This window comes from Python bivittatus, unplaced genomic scaffold (genome assembly GCF_059951505.1).
Source record: "Python bivittatus isolate LINGU-HERP-01145 unplaced genomic scaffold, Pbiv_v1 ctg000520_np1212, whole genome shotgun sequence".
Classification (NCBI taxonomy): domain Eukaryota; kingdom Metazoa; phylum Chordata; class Lepidosauria; order Squamata; family Pythonidae; genus Python; species Python bivittatus.
The window spans coordinates 208,028-221,733 of NW_028277080.1; the positions used below are offsets into that span (position 1 = coordinate 208,028).

At 36.9% G+C, this 13,706-nt stretch overlaps 1 protein-coding gene across 1 annotated transcript in view; it reads right to left on the reverse strand.

The window, feature by feature from the left end:
* The window catches only part of POLR2B (RNA polymerase II subunit B), a 23,556-nt gene extending 12,383 nt beyond the window's left edge, over nt 1-11,173 (reverse strand). The window contains exons 1-9 of the mRNA XM_007427010.4: nt 11,018-11,173; nt 9,730-9,802; nt 8,136-8,286; nt 6,208-6,320; nt 5,806-6,025; nt 5,099-5,257; nt 4,416-4,580; nt 3,121-3,317; nt 669-788 (exon numbers count right to left, since the gene is read on the reverse strand). Of these exons, the coding sequence (XP_007427072.1) occupies nt 669-788; nt 3,121-3,317; nt 4,416-4,580; nt 5,099-5,257; nt 5,806-6,025; nt 6,208-6,320; nt 8,136-8,286; nt 9,730-9,802; nt 11,018-11,036 (1,217 nt within the window). The 5' untranslated portion in view covers nt 11,037-11,173. The remainder of the gene's footprint in view (nt 1-668; nt 789-3,120; nt 3,318-4,415; nt 4,581-5,098; nt 5,258-5,805; nt 6,026-6,207; nt 6,321-8,135; nt 8,287-9,729; nt 9,803-11,017) is intronic.
* Nucleotides 11,174-13,706: the final 2,533 nt, after the last annotated feature.

Sequence of the window (13,706 nt, forward strand, 5' to 3'; positions counted from 1 at the left end):
TTAGAAAGAAGAGTTGAACATTCTTTCAAATGGTCCAGAAGAGCAATGTGTTTCAATAATCCTGATACACCTCAGTTGGTTTGACAGTTAATGCACAATTAAAGGGTCTTAACACAAGACTTCACTGGATGTAAAGTCAACAAGCCCTGAAACATGCATTATTCTATTCTTCCAGGATAAGCAATGTTATGCAAAGGACAAGGGGGAAAAAAACTAGAAAGCAAAGACATTAAAGGAAGGAGATAAAAGAAAAGGTATAATTAATAGATTAGTTTACAACTATACTATGAATTATACCTATCCTACCCTGGCAAACCAGCTTTGCTTCCATGCACTTATCAATGTACCAATTCATATATTGCCCTGTATTCTTTAAACTTGTCATTTCTCTCTTTTTGAGGATCCCATTAACTCTAGCTAACCTCCAGCTTGACCCATTTACTCTTCCTTCATATATTTGTCCCATGGTTTGATCTTCTATGATCAAACCACCTCAATGCACTTCTTTCATACTCCTTTCATACCAGTAACTCATTTTTGTATTCAAACCACATTCATCCATCAACCATCTTACCCTGCAGGCCAACATATTATTTATGCATAACTTTCCAACAAAGGGAAGTATACTTACATGATCTTAAGTAATAATGACCACTTGTTGCACTTACCCTCTGAAGAGGAAAGCAAGTAATGGTCCTGCAAGGTCAAGCCGTTTGTTGCCATAGTGATCTCTGTCATCTAGCTCCCGCCTCCCTAAGGCTGCTAGCAACAATCTATGAACCATGTACCTGAGAAACAGAGATTGAGGTAGGTTACAGGAAGGTAGAAGTTCAGATTTCAAAAACTTACATAATACAAATCAACAATTTACCCCAATGAAGGAATCTGCCCAATCTATCCTCTATTCAGGAAAACAAATTGTCATCCCATCACAAGTATCTCACTGCATGCCATTTAAATCTGCTACCAAAAGTTTTAAAGCTCTACTTAGCACCATTCAACTTTGTTTTTAATGCAGTTCTATCCAAATCACACAATTCATTCCTGCAAGATCACTGCAGCCTCCGTTATTGCTCCTTATGTAAATCCACAACTACTTCAACTCCCTTGAAATTATGCAGTATGAACAATTCAACAGAATCAAGTCACTCTTCCATTCTTATTAACCTCTTTCTCCACATGAAAATTCATGCCAAGGTAAGATGATAGTATGACATTCTCATATATCTCTTGCTATTCTCACATTTGGAGATTCCTTACTATTTTTATATTACATACTAATTAAATATAATGAGAATTTGAGCTCTCTAGGCAATCTCTTGAATATGGTGCTTAGAATCATGAAGGACCAGGAATTTTGTAGATAACAAAACTCTGAATATGTGTACAGTCATTCAGGTATACAGATTAAATTCAACAGTAGAATCTATAGTAGAAGGAAGAGATTTTATGCTACTTAAAGTTGGGTGATTATTCACTATTTACATATTGTGCTAAGTGACAATTTGTTTCATGTTTTTTAATAAGCCATAGCTGTCTAGTTCATATAAAATGTTAAACTATAAACCACGGCTTACAAATCAAAACGGTTGGATTCATACAGTATATCACACTATACAGAATCAAACTTAATGGCTTAAAGCAATGTTTAAATCCAGTATCTGAGGACATACTCCACCCTTACTGATGATTTATCCAATGTGAGATCTATAGTTTTTTTAAAAAAATTAATTATCTATATACTACTAAAACTCTGGTGTCTGTTTGTAACCTTTAACTGGACAAAATGGTACATCATAGGCCAACAATTTTTGAACCAAGGTACCTCAGATAGGCTTCCTTACAGAATGTATCCAAAATCGAGGACCCATGACCCCCATAGAATTGAAATTTGGCAAATTTTATAAAACATTTTATGACATAAAATTATCATAAAATATTTTATGACATAATACAAAATGTCATAACACATTTCCTATGTCAGCTCCTGATGTTCGTCTGTGCTAATCAGTTGAATATGAATGACATGGGCTATTTTCAAGGCAGATACATCTCTGAATTTTTAAGAACTTTTCCAGTGAAGGCAACAGATTAGAAGCTCTGCCATTATTGAAGGCATTGAAGAATCTGGTAAGGCACTGAGGAATCTTCTTCCTTTGGGAGGGAGGGAGGGAGGGACTCGGGGAGGGTCTGCGCGTGAGGAATTGGTCATTCTGTTTCTCTGTTTAGGTAAGGAAATATCTCTGAAAGAATGATCCAACGAGTCACAGGGTATCTACTTTATAAATATTTCCAACTTCTTTTTTTATATCAGATTGTCTAGCTTCTGTTTTCTATATATCAAGCAAGCTTTCTATGTAAGGATGAAGACAGTTATGATTAACTATGGATTTTCTATTTTAAAAATATGCAGGATGAATAATTGTTTCCAAAACAGAAACCTTAGAAAGCATCCTACATTCATCTGGAGCAGTCCAATTTCAATGCCTACACCAACCTCCCCCATTTCATCTTAGATGATGATTTCATGAATTATAACAAGTCTAAATAAATACATAGGTCTGAGCTTGCACAACTTGAGTTCTTCTTTTTATCCTTTTCTGTGCAACCTGCAGCAAAGTCCAAATATTTTCTGTAAAATTCTCTAAGAAGAGAGAAGAAATCCTCAGGGAATCACATACTATCAGATGCAATTCTCCGTCTTCTTCTTTCCTGTTTTGATTTTGTTCACCATGTACCTAATGAGAAGTTCTGAAGAATATTAAGACTTATACTCTATTCTGGGACCTCTGACTTACCTAATAAAGATACTGTAAGTAGGTCAGTTTTCCTTTCTAAAACATTAATGGTAGAATCGCTTTTAAGACACCATTTCACTGCATCACACTGAATCAGTTAAGGAACTTTTAAATACATTGGATCATAAATAAATATACTTTTATATATTCTCTCCCAAAGCAGCAAGAGGATGCTTCATTCTTATAATTTTTCTCCCCCAACAGGCCTCTGACTTCATATTATAACACGAAACCCCCCACCCTTTACCTATGTTGATTTCAACTGTCATAATCCCTAGCCAATATGAGCACATAAAGAATAGTATTCTTTATCAATACATACCCAAGAAAATAAGCCTTTTTTGTTTCACAGAAGTCACTGACTCCAACATGTGGAAGCATCTCTTTCTGTAAAACTTCTTTGGCATACTTGATTCTTTTCTCTTTAGTGACACCAGGCTTTGCACCTCTTGAACCAATGAAATTCAGTGCAACGTTCTGTTCTTGAATGACAAATGCTTCATCCAAAGAGGGCTTAACCTATTGCATGCATAAAAGGAAAACGACAGAGTTACCATCTACAGGGAACTTCTTGGAACCTAGAAATATATTATTAAATGCACAAGAATAGCCAAGAGTCACAAGTTCCACTTCTCCACTGTTCATCCTTGTGAAACAAAAGTTTATCAATGGTTACAAGTCATGATAGCAATATGTAATCTCTAGGTTTCGGAGGTAAAATTAGGAAATTATAGTTGGACTTACTATAAAGTACCTTTCTGGTCATAAGAAGATGAACTCAACAGGAAAGAGCTAATTCTACCTCTTCTAACTAGAAGGCAGGGCTTTAGACTGATTGATTGATTGATTGACTGATTGATTAAATTTTTCAACTTCCAACTCTTAGGCCACTCTGTTTGGCCATGGGGCCCTCTTGGCTGCATGATTCTCCAGGTGCCCTGACAACACAGCAGAGAAAGCGCTGGTGGTCTCTTCTCTCTTCTTTCTCTTTTATTATCAGCCTATTTTTTTCAAGACAGAGTTCACAGAAAGCCACTCCTTCTAGAAGGCAGAGCAAAAGCTTAAAGAGAGGTGGTTTTCACAGGAAGCAGCTTCAGTCTTTGTCTTGTAGCTAGAAGAGGAGTTCAACCTTTCCTGTCAGCTTCATCTCAGGTGATCAAGAAGATCACATATTCTAAGAACAAAATCAGGCATTCTTTAGCTTGGAAAAAAGGGAGCATGGAGGAAAGAACAAACAGAGTATAAAACTGTGCATGGCATGGGAAGATCAGTAGCATGGGTGCTATGTAGCAGCAATCAAAGACAATGTCACAACAGCTATATATCAGTAGTACCAGAGCTGGTATGCCTCTGTGGGGAACTGTAAGGTCATACAAAGTGGAGGATGGTTGAGGAATTTCTAGGGGAATCTGGTTCACCACTGGGAGAGTCAGAATTCTAGGTGAGACAAATTTGTGGTCTGATCTCACATAACTCTTCCCATTCTGTATGGACAAGGTAAACATGAAATTGTATGCCACTCATTTTGATTTTGGGGTTTCATCATGCAAGAAAAACGTATCTAACAATACACACTGTTTTAAGTCAGCAATTAATATACAGAATCATGTACTTTACCATTTCCATCATCTCAGGATCTTCAAAGTCATAAATTATATGCTCCAAGATGTCTCTGTCAGATACAAAACCTAATGCACGGAACACAATAATGATGGGCACCTCCTGCTTGATATATGGCAAAGTTGCCACAATGCGTTGACCTATTGCACTCTTCTTTGCACCCTAAAGACAAAACAAATACAACACATTTGCAAGACAATAATAGTCAGGCTCCCTCCACCCAAGTCACCACAAAGTATCCACAAGAGTAACCAATGCAGTTTCTGCCCATGCCCAGGTTTGAATCCAAAGTGCCAAAGGTCTAGATAACCCACATCCACAATTCAGGAATTGTTGTAACTGTCCCATTTGAGGGTTTTAAGGGTGAAATGGTGCCTTAAGGTACCCAGTTCTCCTTTTAACCTTCTAAAAAATATATAAAACCAAGCAAAATTGTCCTTCAGGGAGGAGGGGAGAGACTCTGGGAGATCTAACAGGACTTCTAACTGACCACTTTTGGACCTTGGGCTGCATTTTTTACCCCTGCAATCTAGACTGGGAAGGTAAAAAAAAGATGAAAGGAATCCAATATCCTGGCAAATCAAGGCAAGCCTAATACCAACAGGAGAGTCAGGATGATCACCTGTCACTTGATCATTTATCAATCCCTAGGTTTTAAGGTATGAATTGAAAATTCTCACCTGCCCACCTCTGGCCAGCATGCTAACCCATATGGTACTTGTTGGTCGAGAGGAGTTCTCCAGGCAAGAACGGCACTCTCCTGTGTATGCATATTTAGAATCTTTCTTTGCAAACACATATACTGTGTTTGTAGCCATTTTCTCTTGAGCAATCAGAACCTTTTTGGAAAATATAAGCAAGCATTAAAATTGTTTAACTGCTAAATGTTTTACTGTTAATACATAAATAATCCATTGGAATACTTCAAACTGTAATCACAGAGATGCTGGGAGTCATAATATACATACATTATAAATGTAATTATTTATTTATAATTACATTTATATTATTATTATTTTCACTTGTGAAAAGAACCATGACAGAACAGGCATGGTACAAAGAATTCTGAGTCCCAACCTCCAGTAAAAAATGAAGCACTCTATATGCCTTTCAACCAAAACTGCCTCTCATGTTTATTCTAATATTCTAAATAACTGTGAAAAACTTGCAGCTTCCTCACATAAAATGTAATCTTAGACACCCAGACACCTAGAACACTAGATGGTTAATCAAAGAATACGGTAGGATTTTTTAATCATTTCTTTTAAGAAAAAAATGTAAATTTAAAAGTTAAAGATGAAAGTTCAAAAGGGACTGAAGCTATGATATAGCAAGCACATAAAAGATGCTTATTCGTGCTTTCTTCCTGAATATATCTAAACCTTACCTTTTCTGATCCATTAATAATAAAATAGCCCCCAGGATCAAGAGGGCATTCATTCAGTTCACAAAGATCACGATCAGTCAAACCATTTAATAGGCAGTATGTGGATCGCAGCATGATTGGAATTTTTCCTATGAATGTTTTTTGATGCTGTGTCTGCAACTGGTCTTCTCCTTCCTTAATAACTGTCTTGGTTATGTCCACATACAGTGGTGCAGAATACCTTTGGAAGAAAAATTACAATATGTTTCAGAGAAAACGTTAAAAGTCAAACAAATATCTTCTCAAATAACTCATCATTTAAATACCAATATAATCAGGATTCTTTTGCACCAGTGTACTGTACTTCAAATAAATATATAACCCTTGCTTGTTATAATAAATAATAGAGGAGATGGTTCTTACGTAAGATTTCTGAGCCTGGCTTCATTTGGCATCATAGGTGAAGGGGCACCATCTCTTTCCCAATGTGTAGGCTTGGACAGATAAATTTGTTCAAATTTCAAAAGATAACGTGGCTGAAAATAACAAACACTTGGCATCAATTAGACATCTCATTCAACAGTACCTTTCTCAAAAATATGAAGTGAGGAGAAGCTGTACAAACATTTTCATGAGGGTCAAGAAACTGAAGATGAATCTTGACAAAAAAGGAACATTTTGGAGAGCCAGTTACATTCTCTGGGAATTCAGAAAGTTATATCATCTGCTTTGGAAGAGCTTGCACTGGATATATAACTTGGTGTTGCTCCTTATTTATTTATTTATTTATTTATTTATTAATATTTCAAATTTGTCACCACCCATCTCACTACAGAGCAACTCTGGGCAGTTTACAGTAAAAGCAGAATAAATATTAAAATAAAATAAATATTAATTAATTAATTAAAATACACTACAATAGCAAGATTCCTGTATAATACTTCCAAGAGGCTGATGTTAATTTGGTGTTAATAAACTTGGGGAGCCCTGCATGCGGGTTACCTATGAAGTTGGCCTAGTAACTGTAACTAGTGCAATATGTTACAGCTATACTGATGAACTGGATAGCCTAACACAAACATATCACAACTGTTTTGGGGGGTTTTTTAATATAATTGTTATTAAAGATTTCTAAAAAGGAAGATAAAAACTAATACAATGAATATAAAGTAAGGAAGAAAAAAGAAAAAGAAAGAAATCAAAGAGAAAACGAAAAGTGCAAGGGGGGAAAGGTAAAAGAAAAATAGAAAAGAAAGAAAAACAATACAAAGAAGTAACTTCCAATCTTCTTTACAGCAGTTATAAGTACAATTATAAATTTATCTCTCACTCTATGGTTACAACATAACTCTTCTTTCTATAAGCTGTCTAATCATCAAAACCATAAATCATAAGTTCTCTTTCCAACTCTCTGTCTATAGCTTCTGTCTTACTCTCCAAAATTTCCACTTTGTCATTGATTTGTTTTAGATCTCAAACACTTGTTTTACAGAGCTTTCCATCTTCTTAGCTTCTTCTTTCAACTCCTCTTTCATCTTTACAAGTCTTTCATCCATTCTTTTTTCAAAAGCTGTCAATTTAGTATCAAGTGATTCAGCTTACTGACTAGTTCCTCAAACATTTTCTGAAGCAAATCTGGTGTAATTCCTCTCTCTGCAGGCTGCTCTAGCCATCCTCTCCTCCCCTCCATTTTTGCCTCCTCTTCCTCACCACCATAATAGTGGTTGCCATTACGATATATCCAAAAATGAAAATGCCTCAAACAAGGGAAAAAGAAAAGGCAAGCTTAGTACACCTGTTCTGAAAGCACTCCACTCACTGCCAGTTTGCAACCAAGTAATTTTCAGGATCCATATAACAGCATGGCTTAGGACCCAGATATCTGGCAAAGTATCTTCTCTGATATGGATCTGCTGAACACCTAAGTTCTAGAAGAAATACCTAATGGCTATTCTTGTTATATTTATAATTTACCACCCAGATGTCTTTTTGATGAGAGGCAGCATGTATGTGGGGGTATATATGTATGTACGTGTGTGCATGATTTCCTTGCTATTTTGTAACTAATATGCTACAACCTGCTGTGTGGGGCTTTTTTAAAAATGAAATAACAGGGTGGAATATTTGAACTAAATAACTGTTAATGCCCTGCATAGCATACTGCCCATAATTAATCAAATCAGATTTATTTTTTAAAAAATGGCAGAGTTATATCTTCTTCTTCAGACTGCACATTTATTCTTCCATTATAAAACTCTCAGCTAGTACTTTTAGTGTACACAACAAATGGCTGTGTGCAGTCATCATAACTTGTGCTTTATACTGTCTTTAAAAACAGAACTGTCTCTTACCGGTTCTTCCACTTCACCAGTAGCATGTTGAGCTTCTGCTTGTAAATCAATTGGTGGGGCATCTTCTACAATTCTTTGCACAGACATCTGAATGAACTCATCAAAAGAATCCAGCTGCTGTCGAACTAGACCCTTTTCATCAAAATAGGAGCTTTGGAAAATATTTCAGAGCCAGTCAATGTTTAGATTCACATCTTTATTATAGCACAGACAATCTAAAAAGAAGCATTCCCACCTATATGAAATAAGAGATGAATACATCTTGGTGGCACTTGCTATCTAAATTTTTTACTAGTAGCTGCTTTAATTTATTATAGCTTACAATCAGCAACACTTTTAAAATGTACTTTTGTCAAATAAGCATAATGAATGGATCAGTCAAAATTATAGCTGTTATTGTCAACATATAAAAATATATAATCTACTTTTAATGCTCTTCAAACAGTTTTTTCCCTGTTACACTGGCAACAGAATAAAACATGTGTCTGTGGGTAAGAGGATTTTCACCAAGAACCCAATCCTATTCACTTTGTCATAGCCTTTTCTCTAGACCAACAATTGTGCAACAAGCTTTCTTTCTCACATATATATATATTTGAAATGACAGCATGACATTTAATCAAGATATTTAGGCACAGAAGCCCTTAACAAAGGCATTCTGGGAAAATGTAACAAAACACAGAATCAAAACACTGAATAAAAAACAAAAATAACATTTAAATGGATTAACATATTCATTTTAAAAATTCCTCTAGAACTGTTTTGAAAGTAAGCTCAAAAGTTTTCATATCAAGTATAGTGAAAGTATTTAGCATTTTACACGGAATATAAAGTGATTTACAGAAAACAGAATAAAATGTACGTAATTTTAAGCAGTGTACAATCAGTGATAACACAATGCATATCCCCAACCACATGGCCTTGAGATGTATTGCCATTACAGTTTCTATAAATTCCAACATGGCCAAATGTTTATGCTGGAAGTACAATTCTCCAAAGGCACCAAATTAGAGAGGATTAATATAGTAGATAAAATGTACACCTCACTGGAGTATAATCACTGTTTTATAATTATCATTTCAAAATATGTATTATGCTACTTTATCAACATACTCCTGCCTTGATGCAAAATATCATTGCCTCTATTGAGAAATACTTTTCCAATCTGGCCTAAATTAAGGGCTTCAAACCTGTAATCCCATGCATATATATTCAGAACTATGGCTGTGTAATGCATTCAAAACACAAAAAGTAGAACAAAATGACTGGGCATGTATATATATGCAGAGATGGTAATAAGCAGGCCAGCTTAGTAAAAAATTCAGCTATTTTAATAATTAAAAAATATATTATTTGTTTACGCTTGCATACTCCACAAGGCACTTCTTTTGAATATTTTGCTACTCGGGAGTAGTTTCTACTGAATTTAGTGCAACGTCTTTGAATAAACATGCATCGTTAGGTTGCCTGCCCTGATTTTGGTTGAAAAAAGTTGTGTATGTGGTTTTCTTTTCTCCTGAAATGTAAACAGGTTATAAAAAATCTTTAATTCTGGGAATACAACATATTTTATCTTTGCAATATGAAATGTTACCTGATGACAATCCAGCATGCTTCTTGCCACAGGTCTGGAGTGATTTCATCATCATCCTCATCATATTGCATATCTGTCAAAAAAAGAAGGGGGAGAGAAAATGCAAGGAAGTTATGTAGCAGCTTTCTAATCTTTTGCATACAACGTATTATTTTTAATATTAATAGTTTATTATTCTTGATGTTTATTTCTAAAATCTTTGGCTAATAAAGTCCAAGTAGTAACAACTTTTCAGTACCTTGAACACAGGTATAGAAACAGAATCTGAGATCTCTTTATAAATTATTTACCAGTAAATAATTTAAGTAATGCATTTGTTTTTAATATTACAGAAAATTTCTAACTATATTACTACTACAGGAGTAAGAAAATGTCTTCTGCAACTATCTGGGAATAAGTTTCATGTAACACAATAGGACATTTCCAAACAATTGTGTGTGCATTTGTCTGCTAAAGCAAACATGACAAATACAGATTAAAAGTTACAGAAAGATTGAATAACTGAAAAGAAACACTAGATATTGTTTCTGGTCCGGTCTGTACCGGTTGAGAAAATTAATACATATGTTAACTTATAAATCCTATGCCAACAGCCTTCACCATTTGTGCCAAATATCTTTTTTCTAACCAAAGGAGGGCCTTATAGTTTGTAAAGTTTGTATAGTTTGTTATAATATATTGGTGAGAGATCTGAAAAGAAGTTTTAAAAATCAGCTCCCACAACAAAAGCAGACACAGCTGCACAGAAAATGCCATGCTATCACTTAACTGCAGCACAGCTATTCTCAAGAGTTTAGACACGGCATACTTTACACTATTATGCATTAAAACAGACACTTCATAAACCAGGCTTTGAAGTTGACTTGTTTTCCTGAAATACAATTAAAATACCCAGTTTAACCTGAAGTTGAACAATGACTCTTATTCAAGCAACTTCACTTATATCATTGCATTACAATTCTACAAGGAAAAAAAGCCTATGGGATTCATTGATCAGCCCCTTGGACCTATGCTACAGTATCGTCCTCCAAGCCTAAAGCACAGAGTAGCAATATCGGCCTGACTTGATTAGATCTTATAATAATGGCTGCAATAATGTAATCGAAACCCTTTGGATTCTCAAAGTGTATTCCCACGATCTTTAGCAGTATAGTAGAATGATTAATAGGCAGCCAGGCAGCCTCGGATTCCACCAGGAAAACCAACAGTTTTTAGGAACCAGAAATGTTGTGGAACAAAGCCCCCATATAGAGGTGAAGACAGGCAGCTTTCTTAATAAAAGACTCACCTTCGTCCGCATCATACATCTTGGCAAAGGTACCTCAGGGCTGGTCACAAAATTACACGCAAGATCACCCGAGAGAGAGCTGCCACAGAGACCGCTCAGTTCTGAAACAGAACCACAGAGTTATTACCACGCTTGCGCAGAGCTCACATTTCTCAGCTACTTCCTGTCGCTTCAAAACGTCACTTCCTTTTCCAGGACGGTCGCGCAAAGGTTTATGGTCTTTCGGCTTTTGAACGTGCGTAGGTGAAGAGCAGGGTTTCATATCCCTCCTTTGCCCGTTATATTGAATGAATGACCCACCGGTGCACTGCAGACTGAGGAGGGGCTGCATAGGCGTCCCAACATCCCCCCTTCCTAATATGCATTTTTGTGCGCAGAGATAGAAAGAATCGGGGTTAGACAGATATTCTAGGTTATGGTTTGATTTAGGATTTCTCCCTGCTAAGCAACGGTAAAAAGCAAAGCGTCCCATATGCAAATGAATGCCGCCCTGGTTTGGCGGGTGAGAGTCTAGGTAGGTCGACATTTGCTGCAGCCTGAAGTATGTTTTGCTTTGGCGATTTTCAACAAGACTGTGATTATATGTTTTTCTCCCTATCTTCCATAATGTGATGTTAATAGTAGTTCATTGCGTTTACAGAATTCCCCTAAAACACGGTCCATCTAGAGCAGGGTTTCTCAGCCTTGGAAACTTTAAGAGTGTGGACCAACTCCCAGAATTCCCCAGCCAGCATATGCTGGCTGGGGAATTCTGGGAGTTGAAATTCACACATCTTAAAGTTCCCAAGGTTGAGAAACCCTCCTCTAGAGTCATTAAGTTTATTAGCTGGAGCCAGAAATACAATGGTGCCTCATGAGTCACAGTCTGTTATTGATCCGCCTCAGCCATACAAATAGTGTCCCACATGAATACAAATAACAAATGTTGATCAGGGACACTAATTTAATTTAGATATTTAAAAGTGCTATTGTTAAACAATCAGGGCTTGAGAAACTTTCCTATTCTACAGTAAATTTTCCAGAATCTACCTGTAATTGGAATCAATAAAACCTAGATATATGAAACAGAACACCTCCTTGGCTTAAATTCTTGACTGTGGAATGCCTTGTCCTGGGAGGCCAGGCTAACACTAATACTGGCGGAATTTCATTATGAAGTGAAGACCTGATCATTCACCTAAGATTTGGGCCTTGGTGACCATAGCTTTGCCTTGCTATGTGTGATGATTTGTTTTCTTGCTACATATTGTATCTGTCTATAGGATTACAGTTAGGGGTACAGAAGCGCTGATAAGGAAAGGGCTATAAATATTTTAATAAATTAGGAAAATTACTGTAGTCATTAAGGAGATGTGACAACTACAAATTAAAATGGGAAAGATAGAATAGCTATACAATATTCTTTGGCTGGTAACACTACACATCTGGAGGCACCCTCCACCCTGTTCAGTCTGCTGTAATGCTGGAATAGAATGCAGGGGTGTCATAAACCTACTTTCAGCAGCTTTTTCCACCACTTTAGCATATTTCAAAGTGTCTTCAGTAAAGCTCACCATTTCTCTGTTGTGTCCTCTGATATCTTCTGTACCAATATCCAGTTATCATTTTGCTGTCAAACTAGTAAATAACTTAAATCTAGATGGAAAAATTGTTTATTCCTTCAAGAAGAGCAACTGTTTTAATGCTCTTTAAGACATCCCATGCTTAAGAGAAGCAATTTGCTTAAGAGAAGCAATTCCTGTGGAATGCAGTAGAGTATGCACTTAAAATGTGCATTTGGGGAATTAATTCCCACTATGTTCAATGGAATTTATTCCTAAGTAAGTGAACAAATGAGTTTTAATACTCTAAATAAAAAAAATAAATGTATTTTCAAATGAGCAAGCAATACCTAGACCTGAATCTGCTGGTCACAGATTTCTGATTCCAAATTGTGGGTCAGTAGCGACAACAAAGGGTCTTCTATGCCCTGTGCCCCAATACTGATTATGTGCCATCAAGTAGTTTTCAATATCTAGAGACCACATAGATTTTCTCCATGATGATCTATCCCTAACATGTTCTTTCAAGTCTCCCAAGAATGTATTCATTTCTACTGTACAGGTAGTCCTCAAGTTACAACTGCAACTTGGACCGGGATTACTGTGACTAAGCGAAGTGGTTGTAATGTGCGATGTCATGTGATGGCAATCCAGGCAGTCCAGGTTGTTGTGTCCTAATGGGTCATTAAGCGGGAAGTGGAGGGAGTCCCAAGTAAAGAGCACAAAGTTGCCACAGAGGGGTGGTGGAGGCCCTGGCAGGCTGCACCCAAGTTGGGGGGAGGGGTTGCTTGGTGCAGCGTGAGCCCAGGGAGGCCAGGGAATGAGGGTGCAGGGTGTGTGCAATCGCAGAGAGGCCATGGAAAGAGGGTGTGGGGTGTGTGCAAGCAAAGGGGGGAAGGAGGGCATGGTGCATTCAAGCAAAGAAAGAGGTGGGGGGGAAGACTTAGCGACTTGCAACCTTCCATTGACTTTGCTTGGGGGAAGCCAGCAAGGAAGGTTACAAATGGCCATCATGTGATCATGGGGCACTTGGTAACCTGTCATAAGTGCGAACGGGTTGCCAAGCACCCAGATTGTGCTCACGTAACCACGGGGGGGCAGTGTGCTGGGATGGCTGCAACCTTGAGGACCAGTCGTAAATCTCCTTT